General features: G+C 45.3%; 1 protein-coding gene across 1 annotated transcript in view; it reads left to right on the top strand.

Annotated features, from left to right (window-relative positions):
* LOC132979130 (SH3 and multiple ankyrin repeat domains protein 2-like) overlaps positions 1-23702 on the top strand; it is a 240976-nt gene that overhangs the window by 170088 nt on the left and 47186 nt on the right. Inside the window, exons 15-17 of the mRNA XM_061044700.1 lie at positions 4445-4526; positions 13231-13313; positions 16665-16789. Of these exons, the coding sequence (XP_060900683.1) occupies positions 4445-4526; positions 13231-13313; positions 16665-16789 (290 nt within the window). The remainder of the gene's footprint in view (positions 1-4444; positions 4527-13230; positions 13314-16664; positions 16790-23702) is intronic.

The following is a 23702-nucleotide window of genomic DNA, read 5'->3' as shown; positions in this document are numbered from 1 at the left end:
AAAAAAAACAACAGAAAATAAAAACTATAAATCTCTCAATCCAGACAGAAAAACTTCTCCTTTTAACGATTGTGATTATTTTTTTACTGCGCCGCGTTCAGAGCTGTGGTGTTCACGTGTAATCTAACCGAGTTATTAACAGTCTGCCTGAGGTCAGGATCAAATAATCCAACAGAGATAAACCCTCCAGAAGAGCCGCCCCTCTCATACGATCAGCTTACAAACAATCACACATCTCCATCCAGCTCATCAGAACCAGTGCTGACACACTAACGCACACACACACACACACACACAGACCGCACACACACACACACACACACACACACAGACTGCACACACACACACACACACACACACAGACCACACACACACACACACACACAGACTGCACACACACACACACACACACACACACAGACCGCACACACACACACACACACACAGACCACACACACACACACACTGCTGTAAGTCAAACACCTTTAGCTTCTAATCCCTCTAATTCAATAGATGTGATGCAGAAGGATTAAGGCCCGCTTAGACACGCTTTGTCAGGGTTCACGGTTAGACCTTGGAGAGCACATGAACAGATATGCACAGAGAACACACACACACACACACACACACACACACACACACACACACACACACACAGCTCAGTGTAGTAGTGTCAGGGCGCTGCAGATTTAAACAAACGCTCTTCAGTGTGTAACTGAGCTGAGAGTAAACACTCACACCGAGCTCAAAATAGAACAGCAGGATGTTGTCATAACGTTTATATCGGATTATTCTATAAAATAATAAAGAATTATAGAATTAAAATGTGGTAGTGCTGCTCAAATATATAAACCTGTGACACTAAGGTAACCTGACAATGAATGCATTTTATTTTACTGACATAGTATTTAGTTAATTAAGCACGCCCTCCCTCTAACACTTTAATAAACAGCTCAATAAAGAATCAAATCGACGTCTCTGACAGCCAGCTCAGAGCAAACACTGGATACAGAACACACCCTCTCTTTTCCAAAGTAAAACCAATGCAGAAGTGCCTTTAACCTGCTGTATTTCTACCAACCAGCAGGGGGCGACTCCACTGGTCTGATTGAAGATGTCAATGTAGGTTCTATGTCGTCGTAGTCGTGGTGAATCGAAGCTTCATTCAAAAGCGAGTGGACTTAGTTGAAGATCTTGAAGACGGCTACACCGGGGCTAGGGGGCGCTATAGCTCCATCCCCTTCATGTATTTCTGCTTTTATTAGGAAAAAAAGAGAGAAATTAAAAAGTAACTACAAGCTCCGCCTGATGCCGTCCCTGACCTGAAGGCTTCGTTAATTCTAAAATAACCGATGGACGGGGGGGGGGGGGGGGGGGGGGGGGTGGACTTCAGGTCAAGCTCAGAATTACGCCAAAAAGTCATCTCTTTCAAGTTAACTTCATAAGTTTGGAGCCTCACAAACCTATCTCAACAAGCATGTAGTAAATGATCCTCTTAAATGTAGACATTTAGCCATGGCCTATAGTTGTCATTTATAGTAAGAGTAAGATTTAAACTTCTAACGACGTCTTAGCCGGCTTCTCCGATTGTCAGCAAACGCACTTTCTCTCAGAGGGGGCGGAGTTAGGAGGACTATGTGTGTTTTACGACGGTGCATTTTCACTCAGAGACCTGCGGTGGGCGCCAAAGTGCACCAAACCGAATTCCTACATCTCTAACTCTTATTTACTCTGTATCACATTTAACACTTTATGTTTTTATATTTCACCTCCATGCTCTCTTGTTTTTGTGCTGTAATACATAAAGTTCTATCATTCTTCAACAGATTGTCGTTATTGCAGAGAGACAAGCTGCCATTTTAACAGCAATAAATATATATAGTAGTGGAATAACAACTCTCAAGGTGATAGAGCCGAGCCACATGGAGGTAATGATGTTTTGTTTTTCACAATGAGGCTGCACCGAGTTAATGTCCCGTATGGCAAATATGTGTTGTGTCAAATCGTCCATCTCATTCTCACGTCTCTCTCCCTCGAGTCGTGAAGGAAGCAAGGAGAGAGAAATCAGATAACGGCATGGAAGGATCCCAGAGAGGACTAAACATACACACACACACACACACACACACACACACACACACACACACACACACACACACACACACACACATACACACACAAGCGGGGGTGCACATGCTCGCTGTTAAAACAGCTGCAGAAAAGATGCAGTACAGATGTAGTGTCTTTATGCAACACACAAATCTTTGTGTGCACAGTTAGTTTATGCATGTTCACACACACACGCACACACACACAGACGGCGTGCATGCACCGTCTCTATTGATCTGTGACCATAGAAACCAGCTGGTGGCATCAGACAGCAGTTGCTATGGAGTGTGACTATGTTGCTGATATATTATTTCCTCCCTCTCTCTCTCTCTCTCTCTCTCTCTCTCTTATTTCAAGCCTCCTGTTTTTTCCCTTACACATGTTTTTTTGTTTCTCTTTCCCCGCCTCCCTCTTTTCTCTACAAAAAAAAAAAAGAAACAAAGACGTAACCCATTTTCCATCTCTGTCCGTCGATCCCATCCTCCTTTCCTCCCTTTTCGAAAAAAAAATAAAAAATGTTCCTGCAAAGATGACAAGATGTAAGCCGGATCAGAGGAGATGGAGTTTCTGTGAAAGTGTGACAGCTGGTGCGAGAGAGTTTGTGAAGGAATCAAAGAGAATGATGGAGGGAGGGAGGGGGGAGAAAAGGAGGGAGGAGCTGGTGAATGGGACTGATAGATAAAAGAGGATAAGATAGGAGGAATCTTCACACCGGACTTCATGTTGTTTTTAACACTTTTGTTTCTCTTTTGTATGAAAACATAAATTCAGACATTGCTGCGTGCTACAGAAACTGACCTTTAAGTTAAAGAGACATCAGTTTAAAACTATACACAGCTGCTCTCTGTAAAGACACCAGAGGAGGGTGACCATATTTTCAAACCTCAAAATTGGGACACTTTAATATCTCCTGCAAACCCCCATGAATCGACCCACAGATCGGTGACCTGCACTGATCACACCTCGGTAAAGGTTTCCTCCTGAGCAGCTTGTTTAAGTCGGTTGTCACCATTTGTGTGTAAACGTGTACTCACCGTTTGTAATGTCTTGTTTTAATACGACTCTGAATGTCGACATTTCCACAATGGGCGACTGAAAACGGAATTGCAGAGTGTGCAAAAAGCAGTATATTCATTGGCTGGTACTTCAGGAAGGAGGCTGTCACTCTCCTGGAGCTCTTCGGAAAGCGCTGACTTCCTTTTGGGTGTGACAGCTCGTCTACCTGCAGCAGGTCCTGTTAGCATCATAAGCTAGGCTAGCTAAGCAACAGCCACAACCTGGAGATTGATTGACACATGTAAAGACAAATCAGTAGGCCTGTTGAACTTTGACCTGAGGTGCATTAGTGATTTTATTTTTTTATTGGTGCAAACAGCTACAGCTTTGGCAACAACACTTATTGACAAATATAGAGACACATCATTGTTGCAAGCTTGGTGCATTGTTTTGGTTAGACAGGTTATGTTCAAAACCGGGACATATGACTCAGCACACAGAGCTTGAAAACGGGACAGTCGGGACGGGAGTAAGGAACAGATTTAAATCTAAATTACTCTGTAAGCTCTCTTTTTTTTTTTTAAACTATCAGCTCAATATTTAGACTCAACACGATGAGTCTTTATAGTGAATGATGTTTTTTGGGCGCCGGTAGCCTAGTGGTTAGTGCGGGTGCCCCATGTAAGGAGGCTGTAGTCCTGCAAGAGGGCGGCCTCCGACCTGTGGCTCATTTCCTGCATGTCTCCCTCCCTGATTTCTGACTCTATCCACTGTCCTGTCTCTGAATAAAATGCATAAAATATCAAAAATAAAATTGTTGTTTTTGAAGAGACAAACAGCAGAGCCTCACGGAGACTGACTGTTTATTATTACATGTTTAACGCTGGCCTGGAAACACACTCTACATTTATTCTCATGTTGCTTCACCGTATGAAAGAAGGATTTATTTGCAGGTGTGTGATTGCTAACATGTTCACCTTTTCTCTCATGCTGATAAAATGCCAGTTTACAGTTTGCAGCTGCTTTAAAGTTGGTAAAATGTCATGACCAAACACGATGACGGCACATTTAATCAGCTGACCTGGGTTGTCATAAACAGAATCTGAATGAATACTGAGTGTCCTGCTGTTTGATCGCCCGCGTCCTGCACACACGGCTCAAACACAAAGTGTGCAGCAGCATTTTTTAAAGTGCCATTCATCACGAGGAAGGAAACATTTTGCCTGTCCGGGGCTCCTGCTCTCTCCTCCTCACGGCGCTGATTGATCTGTAAAGTGCTGCGATCGGTCACAGAGGTGGTCGATGTGGATGTTGATGTCACTGTGTTGTGTTTTGGCAGATTCCCGAGCAGACCGCGCTGACAGACGGAAGCTGTTCAGACATTACACTGTGGGCTCCTACGACAGCTTCGATGCCTCCAGGTAACACCTCACACACTCTCATTTAAACATATTTAAAGTCTTAATATTCATATATGGTGTTAAGTCGAGCCTGCAAATCCTCAGTAAAGAAGTTGGCTCCTATATTGAGATGCTTGGTGAACAATCTTCAGGCATGAGGATTAAAGATGCAGTCCTGATCTTTCTGCAGAGTCCCGTCTAATGATATCTGACGTTGAATCCCAAGGCCACCCCCCGCCCCCAACCTCTCTGCTCTTCAGTTATTCAGCCCCACTCTTCTCTGCTCCTCTGTCACATCCACTTCAACGCAAGCTTCATTAGAAACCAAGAAAGATGTGTGTGTGTGTGTGTGTGTGAGCCCCTGTCAGTGTGTGAGTGTGTGTGTGTGTAAGAGAGAGAGAGAGAGAGAAAGCTTGAGTAAATTCTCGACATCGAGAACAAGCCCCGTTGGAAGACTCCCTCGCTGAGGTGAGCTGGGTGTCCGTGCAGGAACATGAATATGGATGGAGTCTAATTTGTCTTTGATCACGTCAGGTCATTGATTAGACGTCATCAGGTGTGCAGCGTTTAACTCCCCTGAATGGAAACACACAGCAGTGCATGTTGTCGGCCTGTGCTATGGGGAGATTCACACAGATCATTCAACCTTTTGAGCCTTTTTTTGGATAAGACAGCTGACGAGAGACAGGAAATGTTTGGAGGAGAGAGTGTTGGGATGACACGCAGCAAAGGGCCGAGGTCAGATTTGAACCCACTTCAGCCTCTGTACATGAGGCCCAATGTGGAGCCAAACAGCCAAAATGTGTTTTGTCTGAAAGAAAACAGAACAAAGACCGAAAAGAGGTTACTAAAAAATAGAGACAGATTAACAGGAACTGTCAGAGGCGCCTGTGGCCTTGTGGTTAGATAGTGCACCCCATGTACAGAGGCTGCAGTCCTCAAAGTGGACGGCCTGGGGGTTCAGATCTGACCTATGGCTCTTTACACATGTCATTCCCTTCTCTCTCTTTCCCTGATTTCTGACTCTATCCACTATTGTTGTAGTACTTGAAATCGGTCTTGGTCTCAAGACCCGAGTACAAAGAGACCACCTCTTATAGTGGACTCGGGCACAGTACCCCAGTACGGAAGTGCTGTACTCGGATCCCGACCTGGGTCCCTCGTGTGAAACCACCCTTAGAGATGCTCTGATCTTTATTTCCACCAAACTGCCGGGTAATGATTTACAATAATAGCGCACACAAACTCCTTTTTCTCAGTGATAAATGATTCTCTCTGGTCTCTGTGCACTGCGGGAGGAAATCAAATGTGTGGAGCCATCGGGCCATAAAGGACAGCGTGACATTTTTCATCCCAACTCTGCTGGATTTCCTCGGGCAGGACTCCTCCAACACGCTGGGAGGTTGTTGTTCTAATTCCAGTAAGAGTCCAATATAGGTCAAGGTGAACCATCTCTCCCACCCCCTCCACCCAGAGCGCTGATGGCGGCTTGTTGGCCGAATGTAGAGCAACGACCCGAGTGACTTCAGAGAGTCGGGGGAAATCAAAAGCTGGAAATTAAACTTGAACCTGGATATGTGAGCAGGAACGTGTTTCTCTAAAAGAACAAACTGACAGCAGATATTAAATTGTTTCCTTGTTCTATTCTACTTTTTTAAAGCTGACTTTTCCAAAAGCACCAATCTTTCTTTAGCTCTTTAAAGATTCATAATTGTTTTTTAACTGGCAGAGGGTGCTATGAATGTTGCATGAGGCAGACAGGAACTTTCCTGCTCTGTGTGTTTATGGGCACAGAGACGGAGCCCAAAGGGAGAGGCGAGGAAAACAAAAAGGCTCCAAGAAGCAAAAGATTATTGATGACAGAATAGAACAGTTTAAAGGTCACATATAATCCAAAGCACCCTTCACCATGTTTCTCTAACTCTAACATGTGTCTCTAGTCTGTCTACAAACCCCCCAATGATGAGAAAAGTCCATCCTCTCCGTCTTTTGCCTGCTCCACTTTTCAGAAAATGTGTGCTCAAACAGGCCGTTTGGAGATTTTCCCTTCATGACATCACAAAGGGCAGTAGCCCCTCCCCCAGGTGGGTGACACTCCCACAGCTAGGTGTTTGTTCTGCCCTCTGAGTCTGCCTTCTCACCGTGAACAATAGGACATGGAGCGAGAAAGACCGAGACACCCAAGTCCTTCCAGAGAGGGGGCGTGGTCAGACACAGCTCATTTACATATTTAAAGATACAGACACAGAAACAGCCTGTTCTGAGCAGGGCTGAAGAGGGGTTTATAGACATGATCAAATACAGGAGCAGAGTGGATTTAGAACAAGAAACTTCACACACATGTTTTGGGGAGCTCTGAGACTTATTTACACTGAAGAGGAGGAGGATGTGACCTTTAATCTCAAGAGAAGAAAATACATTTAATTGGAACTAAAATGCTTTCTCACACGTACGGTAGTTTATCTCTTGCGCTGCATGTCCTGATGGTTTGAGACCAACATGTTGACAGTTCAAACCAGCTCGGTGAGCTCTCTTCTTTCCCCTTACGCTTGGAATCTGACGTGTGGACGGTCAGCCGTTGCTGACTGAGCCTGCAGAGCGGGGAGGAGAGCCAGATGTGCATTTTTCATACATCAGTCCTCTGCTGTCTCTGACTAAATGCTGCTGATGCTGCTGCTGCCAAACGCTCTTTGTGGAGTCACAGGGCAGAAAATGAATGCATGCAGAGGTTATGATGTGACCCATTTAAAGTAAATGAATAGAGAGTTCAGAACCCTTTGTCCACAATCTTTTTATATATAAGTGATCATCATTTTCTTCAGCAGCCATCAACCATGAAGAATAAGAGCGAGATGACCCAACACGTAACATCACATGGTGGCAATGGAGTCCACGTTCAGGCTGCGATGATCGGTTGTTGTTATAGTGGTGTATGCTCTGTACAGGATTTTATATTAAATGAATGTAGGGAATATTCAAAATTAGTATCATTTAACAGCTTCTTCATTTATCAGCAAATGAAAAGTAAAAGACCAGTTTGAACACAGAGGGACATCCAGGGTAAAACCACATATTTATAACCAGTTGGTTCCAGTGGCTGACACAGATTCTTACTGGATACTGGATGTGATGTGAATGAGTGAACGATCGAGCAAGCAATTTCTGTACTTGCTCCTTCTTGTTACACTGAACTTATTGAGCAACGTGTCAGAGGTTTAAGAATATGTTCCTCTCCATTTGTATTTCATATGTGCAGGGAGAACTCACAGGCAACATTAAGTCTTAAGTCAGCGTCATGTGACGTAAATTCAGTGGTATGCCATTAGTTCAGCGGCTGCAAGAGAAGCGAGGGATTAGCAAATGCTAAGTTATCAAATCCATGCAGTCTGTGCCTGTGGCTCATTTCTTTAGGAAGTGAACAAGTTAACCATCGCCTCTTCCAGTTAAAATACTTTTTTTTAAATTGTATTTAACCTTTATTTAACCAGGTAAATAACCCATTGAGATCAGGATCTCTTTCACAAGGGTGACCTGGCCAAGAGGGCAGCAGCACACATCATAAAAAGCATTACATGATAAAGAGACAGTTTACAAACAATAAGTTAAGAGAGAACAACGATTTACAACGTGCAAATTGATTTACAGATAAAGTGCAGAATCTTGATCACAGATGACAATTCAGAAACACATCAGGCACTGTCCAATTGTCTGGCATTTTTTTATCTTTTAAGATCGAGGAAGAAGAGGGAACAGACAGTTTAAAGACATCACAGGAACGCAATGCATAGTGGCTTCTGGTTCTTTGAAGGTATGAACATAAATAAGAAGGCGCTGAAATTGAGTCACTACAGCCTGTCGTCTTCTCTGCAGGGAAAAAACATCATCAATACTGACTTCATTGATTGGCTGCCAAAGACAAATCAGAGTATCAACGTGCTAACGAACATTTCCCCCTCGTACAGTTGTCATAAATAGAGAAACGAGCTAACCAAAGACATCTTTCTGTTTTTTGTACAAGGCTGCAAACATGTTTATTTCTGCTGTAAAGTCCGAGCCTTTAACATGGGACTCAATGGGGATTGACTCACTTCTAGTGCGAGCCTCAAGTGGACACTCAAGGAACTGCAGCTTTTAGCACTTCATGGTTGGGTTATTTCTCAGCCAGTGATGTCGAAGGAAAAAGCCGCCGTGAGTCTGGTTTATTGAGCTACACATTCAAACAACAAGAAATATTTTCACATGGACAGCAAGAGATGAATGTCTGGCAAACAAACTTCCATTGCATCACATGCAGATCCTCTCCTCGAGGCTATAAATACACCTCGGCCTCCCACGGTGGAGCCCAGATTCAGGCAGCGTGCTCCCTGGGGTGAGCCTGCACTTCATCCCATTGAGCCTGTCAGGCAGCGTGCCCCACATCCTGCATGCTCCACTTTGTTTTGATAAAACAGCGTCACTGTTGCCCCCTCTGTCATCAGTTGTTGAACAAGATGACACTTTGGATAAACCGTCAGGCCCCTTTTCTGCAGAGCGTTGACCTACTGGAGCTGCCGGGGTGTCAGATTTGGGTGATCAAGGTGCGATTATCAGCGGCCGCCCACTACAGGCCAGTGGGTGTGTGTGTGTGTGTCTGTGTGTGTTTGTGCATGCATGTGGTGTGTTTGTGTGTAAGGGACTGCTGTGAGATAACCTTCAGTGTGTCAGCAGTGCGGGCCTCCTTCCTCTCTAGACAGATTGCGTTGCTAGGGGAACTGTTGCTAGGATGGCAGTGGCACCTCTCTCTCTCTCCTTCTTCTTTTTCCTCTCCTCTGTCTCTCTGTCTTTTCTCTCTCTCATCCCACGTGTCCATGCAGTGTAATCTAAGCACAAAATATCGGCTGAATGATGCACCTTGATGATGCTGGGGGAGCAAACGTGGCCTTTGAGGTTCCCCTCTCTCTCCACCGCTGATCGGTGTCACAACAGCAGCCAGGATCACTGCAGGAGACGAGCAATGGAACGTACCATTTTATACAAATTCCTGTAAAAGAAAGCTGCAGGTGTTGGTGGTGGGGGGCAAGGGGAGGGGGGGGGGTTAGTCCTGGTTAGTATATTCTGCGCTAAGGCGAAGTTGTCAGATTAGACGGCTTACTGCTGAGTCAAACTTCAAGAGGTGCCTTTCATTGCAGAGTAATCCTCACGCTTGTTGCAGAGAAGCTGCATCACCATATGGAGGATTCCTCATGTACACAACTGCAGCAACAACACTGTTTGTTAGCAATCGCTGCTGCTGCTACTGTTAGCAAAGAGCAGGAACAAAAAACAAAAAAAAAGTCTGACGCAACTTGTAATGCATGCAATTTGAAGCTGCAGTGTCCTGAGGAGAAGAAACATGTAGGATTTAAGGAGAGCGTCAGCCTACGAGCTTCTTCCTGCACCTGAGTCATTTTGTTGAGCTGCTGATCTAACATAGCAGCTCTCTGTAGACACGGTGTTTGAAAGAAGTTTGGATCAAGTGAGTCGAGAACAAACAGCAGAATTAAGCAGAGGAGGTTCCCAAATGTCCCCTATTCATGGTGCGGATTCGATTACGCTTTGCCTGTTTGCAATGTGAAAAGGGCAACACATATCGAGCTTTTTGTAGCAAAGCTTTGTTGAAAATCTTAGAGTTAGCGCCTAGCTGATGTCGGAGTTTTAAGTTTGCTACCAATTCAGTGAGAAATCTGTTCCTTCTGCTGACCCTGGCAGCCAGGGAAGTGAATTTTGAGCATAAACAAGAACAGACCTGTAGATTGTGCGTCAGTATTTCTCTGCAAAATGTCCTCCATGGGCTTATTTATTAAACAAATAACTTCCACATCTGCTATGTGTGCAGCAAGGCGTCATAAAGTTAAACTTTTTTTAGGGGCCCTTAGCGTCTCATTTGGGCTCACACGGCACTCTTCAGCATCAGCGTGAGCGCACCAGGCGTTAAATCAACTTTGTAAATTAATTTGCAGCATTTTAAGAAGCTCAGAGGATCTTTTGCCCCACAGAGCAGAGGTGGTTGTCCTGAAGAAGTGTGGTGTTAATCCTTCCTCGTGATACTCCCCTGACCTTTCATTGTATTTTTCTCTGCCTACCTAACCAGGAAGTACGATGTAGACATGTTAGACTGAAGAGAAACCAATACTAAGCAGTGCAGAAACTACCTGAAGTGCTGGTAGAAAAACACAACAGGGTATCTTGTGCATCCCATTAAGACCCTAAAGGTAGCTACAGGTGTCGCTATGTGACCACCTGTGATCAGAAAAAATCTCAATCCCCCAAAGAACTGTTTCTCTGTTATAGTATTTTCTTTAAAACAATTTTTTTTTAAAATAAAAGATGTATACCTGAAAAAAGGTACACTGATCTCTATCTGTGATGGGTCCATACCAATGACAATATATGCATACATCTATACATCTGTCAGGCTCTTATTATCCCTGTAGACAGTGTTCATGTGTTTTTAAGTTTAAAGGAAGGATGTGCGGCTTTTTGATCCAGTAGATGTCGCCCTTGAGCTCCAGCATGAAACCAAAACAGACTTCTGTTTGGCCACGCCTCCTCCATCTCCTGCAGCGACACACCTCCAACCCCTCTACACTCGAGTTCACACGGGGGAGTCAATCACAAGTGGCAGACAAAAACCATCCTTGGCTCGAGCTGTGTCCTGCATTGTTGTGTTAGCATGCTAATGTTAGCGCTCTATAGTTAGCTTGTAGCTTCACGTTGCATCTAAACTGACACAGAATGAGCGTGATCTAAAAACTCTTACTAACATCCAAATAATCAGTGAGTATGTTCTTCTTCTCTCTAGTCCTTGACTAAAACAGCTTTTATACAAAAGGGGAGGAGCCGGCCGTCTATGTAAACACGACTCTGACAACAACACAGCCAGCGGGACTCGAGCTTCTCCCTCATTGTAGACAGTCATGACTCAGAGACACATTTACACTGGAGAGACTTGATTTATGATATATTTATGTGGAACATGTCGCACATTTTTCCTTTAAGTTTCTCTTATATAAGCCATCTGATTAGTAAAGTTTTAATGTGAACAGAATTAAATCCTCTCTCTTGGATGTTTGGATAGGACTTCCTCCTGGAACTTCTGTATAAAAGCTTCGTATGAAACTGCTGTTCCAAACTTTTTAAAAAACTTTAAAACAAAAAGAATCTCTTTTTTTTTTAAAGATTTATTTTTGGGCTTTTTGGGCCTTTAATGGAGAGATGGGACGGTGGATAGAGTCAGAAATCAGGGAGGGAGAGTGGGGAACGACATGCGGGAAGGAGGCCACAGGTGGGATGTGAACCCGGACCGCCCGCTTGAGACGACAGCCTCCATACATCTCTTTTATAACAAATATGTGCAAGACAATAATTTGTCCAACCAAATTTTTGGAATTGTATGTCACACGTACGTTCAGTCTGACGCACAAATCCCAACTTTGCCAACGTATTTTTGCAATTTAGACAGATTTGTGTTCATTGAAAGATTCGATAAGCCAATATTGTCCAATTCAGACAGTGTGCAGGAGATGGCCTGCAGTTTGTCATCAACAGGCTTCTTTCCGGGGAGTCGTCTAGCCCCTCCCCTCTTCATTCCATCGCTATCACGTGATGATTGGTCGGGTACCACCGTGTAGTCGTAGTCTCGTCTGTCGGTCAGTCACAGCTTGAATGTATGGCTCTGTCATCGCCTAATCTGTAACAGACAGATGTTTAGTCTGATTTGGAATAAGGGAGAAACTAATCCAAACAAAACTACAGATTGATTTGAGCCCCCCCCCCCCCCCCCCCCCCCCCCATGGACACAGGTGGTGGGTTTTGGAATAAAGTTGCAGTTTTACGGTGAATTTACAAAAATGTTTTATCCCCCAAAGCCTGATTGACTTGGAAACAAAAAGGAATGTCAGTGAATAAAACTTGCAACAAGTCGATTAACTGAAAATTACGACACCTCGCCGTCACCTCCTTTCCACGCACCCTATTTCTCTCTTCTTTCCACACACACACACCTTCACACACACACACACACCCTCCCCACAAGCCATCGGTTCTGAAGCTGTTCTCACATTGCAGAGTACCGCGCACCTAGACATCATCATCCACACCGAGACTCTGCTGGTGCTCCCTCCCTCCCTTTCGCTTTCTCTCCCTCCACCCTCCCCACCAACCCGGCGAGCTTCAGCCTTCCTCCCCGCCTCATCATAAGCTTTTAGCCGCTGTCTCCACCGGCCTGATGTCGCTTCTTCTCGTCGGCGCAGCCCTGCCTCGCCGCCGGCCGGAGCGGTGGGGGTAACCGCGCTGCCGCGACCCCGCGTTTCGGCTGCAGCTGCGGCGGCAGGGGAGGAAGGGAAGGAAGGGGAGTGTCAGCGGTGAGGAGGGGAGGGAGGCGCGTCTCTTCCGTCGTAGTCTCCCTCTGTTTTTTTTTTCTTCTGGGTCGTTGTGTTTTGTGGAGATGCTGTCGCCGGGCTGCCGGGGCCGCTGTCATACCGTTTGATAGAGATAGAGGCCGGCCAGAGGAGGAGGAGGAGGAGGGGGAGGAGGAGGAGGCGGCAGTGGTGGTGGTGGTGGGGTGGGGTCGGGGTTGCCCTGCCCTGCCCTGGCCGGACTAGCTCTCCTCCAGCAGCATGAACCTCCACTCGGGCAGGGCGTCCGTGGCTATGCTGCGGATGATGGGCTGTGCTAACGGGCGCTCTGCTCGGCATCTCCTCCACAGTGACTGCGTGGTGGACGAGAAGACCGTGGTGCTCCAGAAGAAGGAGAATGAGGGCTTTGGATTCGTGCTGCGGGGGGCCAAAGGTAGGAACATTTCTGACTTTTTTTGCGCTTTTTGTGCACTATTTGTTTCTGCCTCCCATTCACCCTCATGAACATCTAATCATTCAATTAACTTCTCTCCTTCCACAAAGGATCATTTGTGTGTGTTCCTGCAAAATGGTGCAATTTTGTGCATTTTGACTCATCTTACATCATCTTAGATCTCGTGTATGTGAGAATGCATGAAGTAATTTTTGAAGACGCCCACTATAAGAGCATGCAATGACATGCAGATGGATTCTGCAATTAAAAAACAACAACTTTATTGTGACCTTTACGAGCACCATACACACTTTGGTGGCATGTTGTTGTCATAGTTACAGCTGTCACCCTCCTAAACTTGCCCACTTTTTTTTTTTATAGTAATGTGTTTTTGAATCACTTTCAGTTCAGATTTAAATGTCAGTAATATGACATCATTGGTTAAATCAAGGGAATGCAAGGATATTTCCAGATTTTGACCCAAAAAAAATCAGCTTTTACTTCATGTTTGACGTGCACCTGCCCTGCAGCGCTCACCATCATCCACCTCTTCCCTCCACATCATGAGCTGTTGTGATCTGACTGACCTATCCAGGCAGTTTGATATTCCACCAGGCCGTGAGATTGGCTCTAAAAATAGCCAGTTTGAGCTGCTGCGTCGGTTTCTATGACGATTCTCACCATGTCATAATCCACGTTGCATTCCACAACTGTGCCGTGCCGTGCTATTGGTCTACACCATGGTTACTGTCGAGAGGTAAATTTAGTAAATTCATGTTTTTTTAAGACGGAGAGAGGGAAAAGAGGGGGAGGCAGGAGACGGAGAGAGGGACTGACACGGAGGGAGAGGAGAGAAAAAACAAGAGGAATGTTCTAGTCACTCTGACACACTCTGCTATCACCCCGGGGGAACTGACCCAGCATAGCTTATCCTGCACGGGGGTGAACACACACACACACACACACACACACACACACACACACACACACACACACACACACACACGAGCATGCAAACATGCACTGATGCTCGAGCTGTCACATAAGCTCACATCCTCTCTTTGCTCTCTGCGTTTCTGTGTTTTTTTTTACTCTCCATCCATCCCTCTCTCTTTCTCTCCCCCCCACCCCCCCTGTGTCACACGCAGGACGACACCTAAAGAAACACACTCATCACAATCATGTGAATGCCCTAGTGAAACCCCGCGCACGAGCCCGCGGACTCTTGTCTTCCAGTAGCAGGATGATTTATAGGAAGTGTCACTTGTCACCACTGGTTTCTTCCCAACCTCAATATTTTTTAACCTCCCCGAGAGCAAAGAGGCGGAGGGGGGGCGAGAGAGAGAGAGAGAGAGCAGGCTGGATGCTCAAACTGTTGGGGAAAAGTTAAGACGACATTAAAAACATCACTAATGAAAATAAGGTTTGGGCGTGCATGTGCGTACAATCATCGTTTTCATGCATGATGTGTTTGAAGATCATTAACTCTGTTTGTCTCCACTCGGCCCTCCAGCGTAAACAAACAGCACATTTTGTAGCCTCCATTGTTTTCATCACTTTTGATCCTGCATTAAACTAAGCTCTCTGAATAGACCTCAGCACTTGTTCCTGATAAAGAGTGAAGCTGGAACACTTCCCGGACTTAGAAAGAGTTTTCAGGTCTCCTCCAAAGCTCTTCGGTGTCACACCGAGGTCAGCTTCACGTTCGTCCTGCACGCTGTGTCGTCAGGCGTCCATCGCTCTCTTGGCTGGGGCTCGACATTTAAAGGCTTCAGAGTTTGTTTTTAACGTCTCTGTGAGCGTGCAGTGACTATGACAGCCTTTCAGTTTAGAGTATAAGGATGTGAAATGTAGCTCCGTGTTGTCCACCATCCTGAGATAATCATTAAAGTGTTTCAACTGATTTATTGAGGCTTCTGTTTTGTGTATTGAAAAGAAAAGCTGAGGAAGAGAAACTTTTCAAACAAAAGCCGTCCTAATGAACGAGCTCTCCTTCATCCTTTTCTCCTTTCAGACAATTTTACATTTGCACAGACACTTTTCAAAATGAGTGTAAAGATTGTGACCGTGTTTCATGGACTTGAGTTTCCTGGTTTGGATCATGTTCAGGATCTGGTGTTTACCTGCACTCAGAGAGACCTGGTTATTCATCTCCCTGTACACACGGTCAAGTTTCTGATTACTGCATCTTATTCGTGCAGGCGCCTGTGATGTTTCTTTTTAATTTAGAAATCTGAGAAACATGAGACCGCTGTGGGTAATTAGGGTGGTGGTGGGGGGGGGGGGGTTCTCAGACATGTCAAATGGTCGACTTTCCAGCTGTTTGATGACGCTTTATGATGTCGACTCATCGCTTATCAGAAAAGAAAGTCTAAAACTGTGACTGTCTGGGAAGTGCAAACCCAAATTACAAAGTGTGAAAGTCTTTTACAAAGCTTGAGAAAAATTAACATTTTGGAAAACAATTTTTTTAGTTTTTATAAACTAGAAAAACAAAACACTTTTACCAAGGACAGCGTCTTTTTTATACTTTAGAAAACAAATTCTAAAAAGAGACAAAACTCAGTTTCTTCGTCGCTCCAGAAGTAAGACGTTCTTGTCGCCGCCGCCATGTTTGTTTTGCTGATGTGTCACATGGCTGAGGCGGCGCCTGTGCAGGTAGTCGGCAGCCGTCAGAAAACGCGGTGAGGCGTTTACATGCCACAGTATCAAGTTTTCTTCCTGAGTCCTCCAGGTAGCAAAATCAGGTTTCTCAAAGTCAGGATAAAGACTTATCACGGTTTATGAAATCAGGATGTTTACATGTACAAAGAGAAAATCAGGATACTCAAGTCCATGTAAACACACTCTGACACCTCAGTCCTCCTTTAAATTCATAAAAAATATTTTTACAGGAACACTGAGGGGACTGGAACTCGTTATAGGTTTTCATGAATATTTCCTGCTGAATTCCCATCAGCTCCCCTCGGCTTCACACACAGAACGTACACACAGGCTGCCAGGAAGAGTTTCAGTTAGTCTGTGCTTGTTTGTGTTTTCACATGCAGCTCACAACAAAAGTTTCAGGAAACGTTCAGGAGTTCAGTGTTCATGATGTGAGCACTGTTGGTCAGACACAGCAGTCATTTAGACTTATTACAGCAGGAAAAGCGCAGGTGTTACTGATAGCATTATCTGCATTTAGGTGTCAAGCGACAGCAGCCATCAGTGATGTCAATAAGTTTGATAAGTTCAGACGTTTTCCTCTAAACTGTGTCTCTGGTTGTGTCTCTGTTTTCCTTGTTGTGGCTCGTCTGTATTTCCCGTTCCTCATTATCCTCCTAACCACCCCTGTCTGCTCTCGCTGTGCAGCGGATACGCCCATCGAGGAGTTCACTCCCACACCCGCCTTCCCCGCGCTGCAGTACCTGGAGTCGGTGGACGAGGGAGGGGTGGCATGGCAGGCGGGTCTCAGGACGGGGGACTTCCTCATCGAGGTAGGAGCTGCTCCTTTTCAGTACACTTTTATTCTGCCTGTGTGGCTGGCTGCAGAACCCGGTGCAGCACTGTTGAGTCAATGATTGGTCTTTGCTTTGCTGTGATTTTAAAAAAAAAGATCCAGTGGTTGTCGTGCTTGTTAGGAGGACTGGTCAAACTTGTTCTGTGTTTGGTCTTTGTTATTGGAGTTTTATGTCTGAAATCCAGTTTGTTTGTATGTTCTTGATAAAGCTGTGAGCTTAATCTGAAGTCTCTCTTGATAATGAATAGCGCTGTTACAGGGTACAACAAGATGTGTTTGAATCATAAAATGTGCATCGATTAAAGGAGCAATATGTAACTCTGACACCTGGTGTTTAAAATGGGTACTGCAGTCCAAATTCTAAACATTGTAGAGAGCTGCCCCCCCTCCTCTCTAGAGTCGATGCTCACGCAGGTTGTCATGGTGTGGACACTGAAGCTTCAGTGTTTAGCCAGCTCTGCATAAGTCTGTAAACCTTTCTGCGTTCTAACCTCTCTCCACCCACCTGTTGGTTTGACCTGATAACTGGTCTCATATCTGGCAAAACGAGGGGCGTCCAAAACGGCTGTGTGGGGGTGGCCAAATCCAGAGCATTCAGGACCAGAATCTAAAGTCAGAAGGAGGACATACTGGCTGCTGCATTGTTTCCTTAATGTCCGATCATATAGTAAAGTCACTTTATCATTTCAGTCTCTACACATCTCACCGATTGGACCTTTAACAGAGGTGGTGGAGTTGCTGCTTTTATGAGGTTGTTTATGAGCCTATTTAAAGAAAACCTCCCTCTGTTTTAAACTGCTGCAGAAGCTGCTTTGGAAGCATCACGTTGCCTGCAGTTTACAGTAACTGACTCCTGCCTCTTCTGATGGGTGAGCTGACTTGTTGACCCCCGAAACCATCATGAGCCTCCTGACTGTTATGGTACACTTTGTCGTTGGATGAATCAGTTGAAGAGGGAGCCTTCGGGTCTTTGTTGTGTTTGCCCCACACGATCAGCGGCTCCACAAATCAGCATGATGGCCGTTTTGCAGGGTTAGTGGAAAGGCTGTAAAAAATAATGAAGTGATGTGGTATGTTTCAGACAGCGATAACCTCATGAAAACCTACAGAGCAGGTGGCAGATTTTCAGCACTTTCTGATAATTCAGAAAAGACGGAGTAGCATGTTTGAGGTCTTTGGTTTCTTCATATGTGCTGGGAAGTAAATGAACCCTCTCATAAAAATGTACAGCTGTTTTTCACCTTTGTATTTACAACTTCTTCTTGTTGTGATTGCTTTGCATTCAGCCCGTTGTGTATTGGAGACACAGAGGAGTCTGTTTAGAAAGCATGGTCCTCTGCAGGGAAACAGTGGATTGCGCCCTCCAGGTGGGGAGTGAGTCCTTGTCCACAGTGAGGGATTTAAGTATCTCAGAGTGTTGTTAATGAGTGAGGGTAAGATGGAGCGTGAGATTGTCAGGCGGATCGACTCAGCGTCGGCAGTAAAGCTGGCTTTGTACCGAACCGTCATGGTGAAGAGAGAGCTGAGCCTGAAGGCAAAGCTCTCGATTCAGCGCTCCATCTTCATTCCAACACACCTCACCTGTGGTCATGAGCTTTGGGTAGTGACTGAAAGAATGAGATCGCAGATACAAGCGGCCAAAATGAGATTCCTCTGGAGTGTGTCTCCGGCTCAGGGATGGAGATGAGGGTGAGCAGCTCGGACATTCGGACATACTCCTTCACATCGAAAGGAGTCAGTCGGTTTGGGCACCTGATCAGGATCCTCCTGGACGCCTCCCTTTGGAGGATTTCTGGGAATGCCCAACTGGGAGGAGACCCCGGGGCGGACCCAGAGTTCTCTGGAGGGATTATATATCCGTCTGGCCTGGGAACGCCTCTGAATCCCCCAGGAGGAACTGGAGAAGGCTGCTTGGGAGAGGGAAGTCTGTTTCTATCTGAGATCAGGATAAGAGGAGGAAAATGGATGGATGTATTGAAAGGGTTAATTGGTGTCTTCTGGTCAAGTTCTGTTGGACAAAAAACTACAAAGTCCTCAGATTAGTCACTTACAGTTGGTATTAGTGCTGGAAAAGTGCATGATGGGAGCATGAGTATTAAAGAAGGATTACTTTGCCAGGCAGTTGTGACTGTTAACAGGAAACATAATTAACATGTTGTTGTTTTAGTTTTAATACGACTGATGAATCGAATTAGAAGCAGAGCCGTTTATTTGATCATCCTGTTAATTCTTGTTTCAGGTTATTAGAGTTGGTTTCAGGAGCTGTCCGTAATGAGAGCTAATGATGCAGAACACAAACAGCATCAGGATCAGTGTAAGCGAGGGGGGGGGGGGGGGGGGGGGGGGGTCAGCTGAGAGGGGCCTCAGATGTTGGTGGGGGGGGTCTCTGTGAACCTGTGAACGGCTTACCTGCTTCATCATGACTTTAAGCCTCAGAGATTGTTTGTTAATCGAGTTTAGAGAAGTGGATTCACAATTTTAGAGTGTTTGCTCAATAAGGGGGGGGGGGGTTAAACAGAGTAAGACCACTTGAGGATCGATGGGTGCCCCCTGTGCCCAGCCATGCTACTCATCCGGGGGTGCAGCTAGAGCAGGAGCAGAAAGCTGTCAAGATCAGAGTGATCCAGCAAACACCAGGAACGACCCGCTTCACATAGTGGCTTCCTCAGGTTCGCTCTCTCCACTCGATCAGCTTCAGAGACCCCTGACCTACTGGCAACAGTTAACATACATTCACTACAAGCTCATAGTTTGCCTGTTTTTGTGTTTTTTTTCTTTCTCTTTGTTGACTTAAATGATCTAACTCAACCTTATTTTATTGCTTTACGGACATGTTGACAGGAAGCTGCAGGTGAAGCTGAGACTCTGGTGGATTTGAAGGTTTCACTGCGATCTTTCCGGTGCAGACTTTGCAGGTTTTATTAGTCGAAGTTTGTTCTCTCTCTCTCTTTTTATTTGACTTAATTTGAAATATTTGAAAGACAGCGGCCGCCTGGAGAAAAAGTGCAGCGCCCAGCGTCCTTTTTCCGAGCGCTCAAGTTGAAAATCTTTCAACTTTTCAGAAAGGCGCTGTTGAAGTCACCGGCGCTCTTTTCCAAATGTTTGATATTCCCCGTAGTTTTGCCGCCTACAGGTCGTGTCTCGTACCAAATATAAAACATGCAGTAAAAAGTGGCCGTTGTTAACAACAGACTGTTGTCATAGAGACGGGATGGACTTGCAGCGCTTTTCTTCTCAAAGCTTGATTGCACAGCCAGCGCCAGGAGAAAAAACGCCCCCTCTCTGGAAGGGCTTGGGTGTACTCTGTCTTTCTCTCTCCATGTCCTATTGTTTACGGTGAGAGGGCAGACTCAGAGGGCAGAACAAACACCTAGCTGTGGGAGTGTCACCCACCTGGGGGAGGGGCTACTGCCCTTTGTGATGTCATGAAGGGAAAATCTCCAAACGGCCTGTTTGAGCACACATTTTCTGAAAAGTGGAGCAGGCAGAAGATGAAGAAACCCCCCAACCCATTATTGGGGGGTTTGTAGACAGACTAGAGCAGTGTTTCCCCCTACCAACGCCCCTTTTTTAAAGATTTATTTTTGGTCTTTTTGTGTCTTTATTGTAGAGATAGGATAGTGGATAGAGTCAGAAATCAGGGAAAGAAGTCGTTTAAGGATACCTTTCCGATAGAAAAGGACAGCTGTCATTAAAAGTAACACATGAACACCAAGACTCCTTCAAGTGTTTGTGTCGGCATGTCGGCGTGTCAGCATGTCGGCTTGTCCCCACTCCCCCAACGCTGTAAACCTAGGGGAAACACTGTAGAGACACACATTAGAGTTTTGATACTAAATAAAATCGAGACAAACATGTTTCAGGCTTCCTCTGTTGTCTGGTTGTGTTGTGTAAGAAGTTTAAATGTTTTTAATCTAACAGATTTATCTTCCCCAAAGCTTTTATAGGGAAGGATTTGTGCTTCCTGGTGTTTTCGGCTGTGTATTTAGCTAATGTGAGCCTCTCCTCTCAAGGCTTCAGACTTATTGTGCTTTGCTTTAGCATTAGAGGGAAATGTCATGTGTGGAATGCTTTTGTAGGGATTTCAGCCTCTGATGTTCCCTCGCTTATTGCAAATCACATCACAGCTGCTGAGGAGTCAGAGGAAAAGCACATTGTCTATTTTGAGCCTGTTCTTCTTCCTCCTCTTATATGACTCCATAACGAGCGTGCGTCTGAGAGCAGCTCGGCGCCGGCGATGGCTTGATTTTTGTCTTTCTGCTAAATGGAGCATCAAACGAGGAGCGCTAACTGTACGTGTCTGCGCAGCTCGCTCGCTCCTCCTTATCGCTCATTTGTTTCATATCAGACTGTTTTTTTAGATGTTGACCCTTCTAATCGTCTCCTCAGTCTGCCTCCGAACATCAGATGAGAAGCAGTCCATCGTGTTTACAAAACGCAACGAAAGGGATGGACACACTCGCAGCTGCACAGCCTCCAGCTCCTCCACCATCTAAAGAAGCTCGTATTCTTTAATGAGAGCGAGCACTCACACGCTCACATCCTCCTAGAGTTTATTTTGGACATTAAGCTCCAGCTCAGATCCAAACATTTATTGAGAGATCCATTAGGAGCACAACAGTAACGTTCAGGGATCACTGCTCGTTCTGTTTCCTTCAGGTTTGATGCAGCAGCAGCGATAGGCCGTCCTCACACCGGGAAAATACCCTACCCCTTTACGAGGGTCCAGCACCCTTTGAGGGGTTAATAAGAGGGTCCAAACCACTGTTGGGTGGGCTGCTGATGTTAGCCTGCAGCCCTGAGGCAGTCTGTAACGGCAGCAATGTAATCCCCGGCTTGTGCACATTGTCTTTGAGCCATTCATCATTGAGGTTTATATGTCTGTCTCTGTATGTCAGCCCTGTGATTGGCTGGTGAACAGTCCAGGGTGTAACCCCGCCTCCCGCCCAATGACAGCTGGTATCGGCTCCAGCGGCCCGAGACCCCGGACGAGGCATAGATAATGTATGGATGGGTATTTTATCACGGCAGTGGCAGACAGGCAACTCTTTTCTTCTCCTGCAGGGTAAAAATATTTTTTTGTTTATTGAGTTTGGCGGCTTTGAGGAGACTTCTGCAACGGCTGTTTTTAGTTAGTTTAGTTTAGTTTAGTCATATATCACCTCCTTGTTTAATCTGAACCCTGGTCCATTTTTAACCTGCTCGAGTGAGAGGCTGCTTCTCCAGGTTCCTCATGTCAGGACTGACCTGGGCAAAACTGCTTTTAGTGTTAGTGCTGCAAACTCCTGGAATATTTTACAACAGGACCTGAATTTGAGCACTTTTATCCCTTATGGACACTTTAGAAATATTATTTTTAACCGCCCAATACCTGACTGTAACTGTTTTAATTTTATTTGATTTTAATGACTGACTTATCACTGTAGTAATTTCAAGCTTTTAAATTATTTTAGTGTTCATATTTTATTGCTCTTATTGCTCTTTTATTGATTTTATTTTCTGTAGTAGCTTTATCTCGTTTCTCGTTGTTTATCATTTATGTTTTCTCGGCATCATTGTAAATGAGGGTCGCCCTCAATGATCTCTCCGAGAACTTAAATAAAGGTTGATGATGAGTTAAAAGACATCAACAAAGGTCTGTCTCTGTAGGATCCTTTCAGTAACGTTGTCACACTGCTCCAGGACTAACCGGGCCTGAGCACAGTTACCTCTTGTACATAACGTCGTAATACAACACATGCATAGCTTTATGTTATTATGAAGCGTGCTTAGTTTACAAGACAGGCGGACTCAAAAAAAAAAAAAAAGTTAAAAAAGTTAAAATAATAAAAGGGCCAGGCGGTCGAGTACCATTCCGACTTTGTGTCTTATTTTAAGTCATGTTAGTCACATACAGACAGAACACTCTGGGATGTCCCCTGAATGAAGGCTGTCAACTTTGTGTGCCTGCCCTTGTGCGTGTGCATGAACTGTACCGTACTGAAGCACACGTCTTCAAAGCGAGCCAGGGCCGAGGAAGTGTACCCAGCTTGAGCACGGATTAGAGCTCTCACACTAGTCAAACGAACTGGACTTTAGGAGTGAAGCGTGCTTGGATACAGATAAGGATTTCCTATTGTGAGTGCGGCCTCACACTCTGAGCCTGTCAGGGACAAAAACGACAAGTTTTAGTGGATTTACATTAATAAGGGAAAGTAGAGTCTAAGGATCATTTGACAGCTGCTGTCTGGTTGGCAGATATTCCAAAAACACCTTGTTCCTATTTTTCATTAAGACCCCGAAATGTGTAAAAATGTGGCACGTTATCTGGAGACGCTTTACTTAAGAGCATCTGGGATAATATGCAGGAAGGATTTCTCCTTTTGTATTCCTCTCGTTCCTGTTGTCCACACTTCCTTGCGGCTGAGGTGGAGGTCGGAGCAGGACGCGCATGAATGAGGACGGCGGTGGTTGTGGGGACGACACAGTCCGATGGTGGAGGCTGTGCGTCTACAGTGACCTTTAAAGATGGTGGGTGTGGATTTTCACATCACGTGTTGAGACACAAGCGAAGAGAATAAAGAGCAAACAACACCGATGCTCTTTAACATCATCATCATCTTACTGGAGGTGTGTGTGTGTGTGTGTGTGTGTGTGTGTGTGTGTGTGTGTGTGTGTGTGTGTGTGTGTTCAAACATCTGTTTTACATGCACATCTGCCCCGTTTCCTCTCAGCTGTACATTAGCAGAACATATCCATTTGCATGCATGATTTAGGGCTCGGCTGAGCATCAATCTTTCATCGCCCCTCACAGCTTGGAACGAGAACGCACTCACGCATGCATCCTGTGCGCTCGTACCTGTGCGCTCGTACACACAAGCACTCCAATCATTATCCCAAATGTGTTGAAG

This window comes from Labrus mixtus, chromosome 1 (assembly GCF_963584025.1).
Source record: "Labrus mixtus chromosome 1, fLabMix1.1, whole genome shotgun sequence".
NCBI classification, from domain to species: Eukaryota; Metazoa; Chordata; class Actinopteri; order Labriformes; family Labridae; genus Labrus; species Labrus mixtus.
This window is presented reverse-complemented; position numbering and strand designations above follow the sequence as displayed.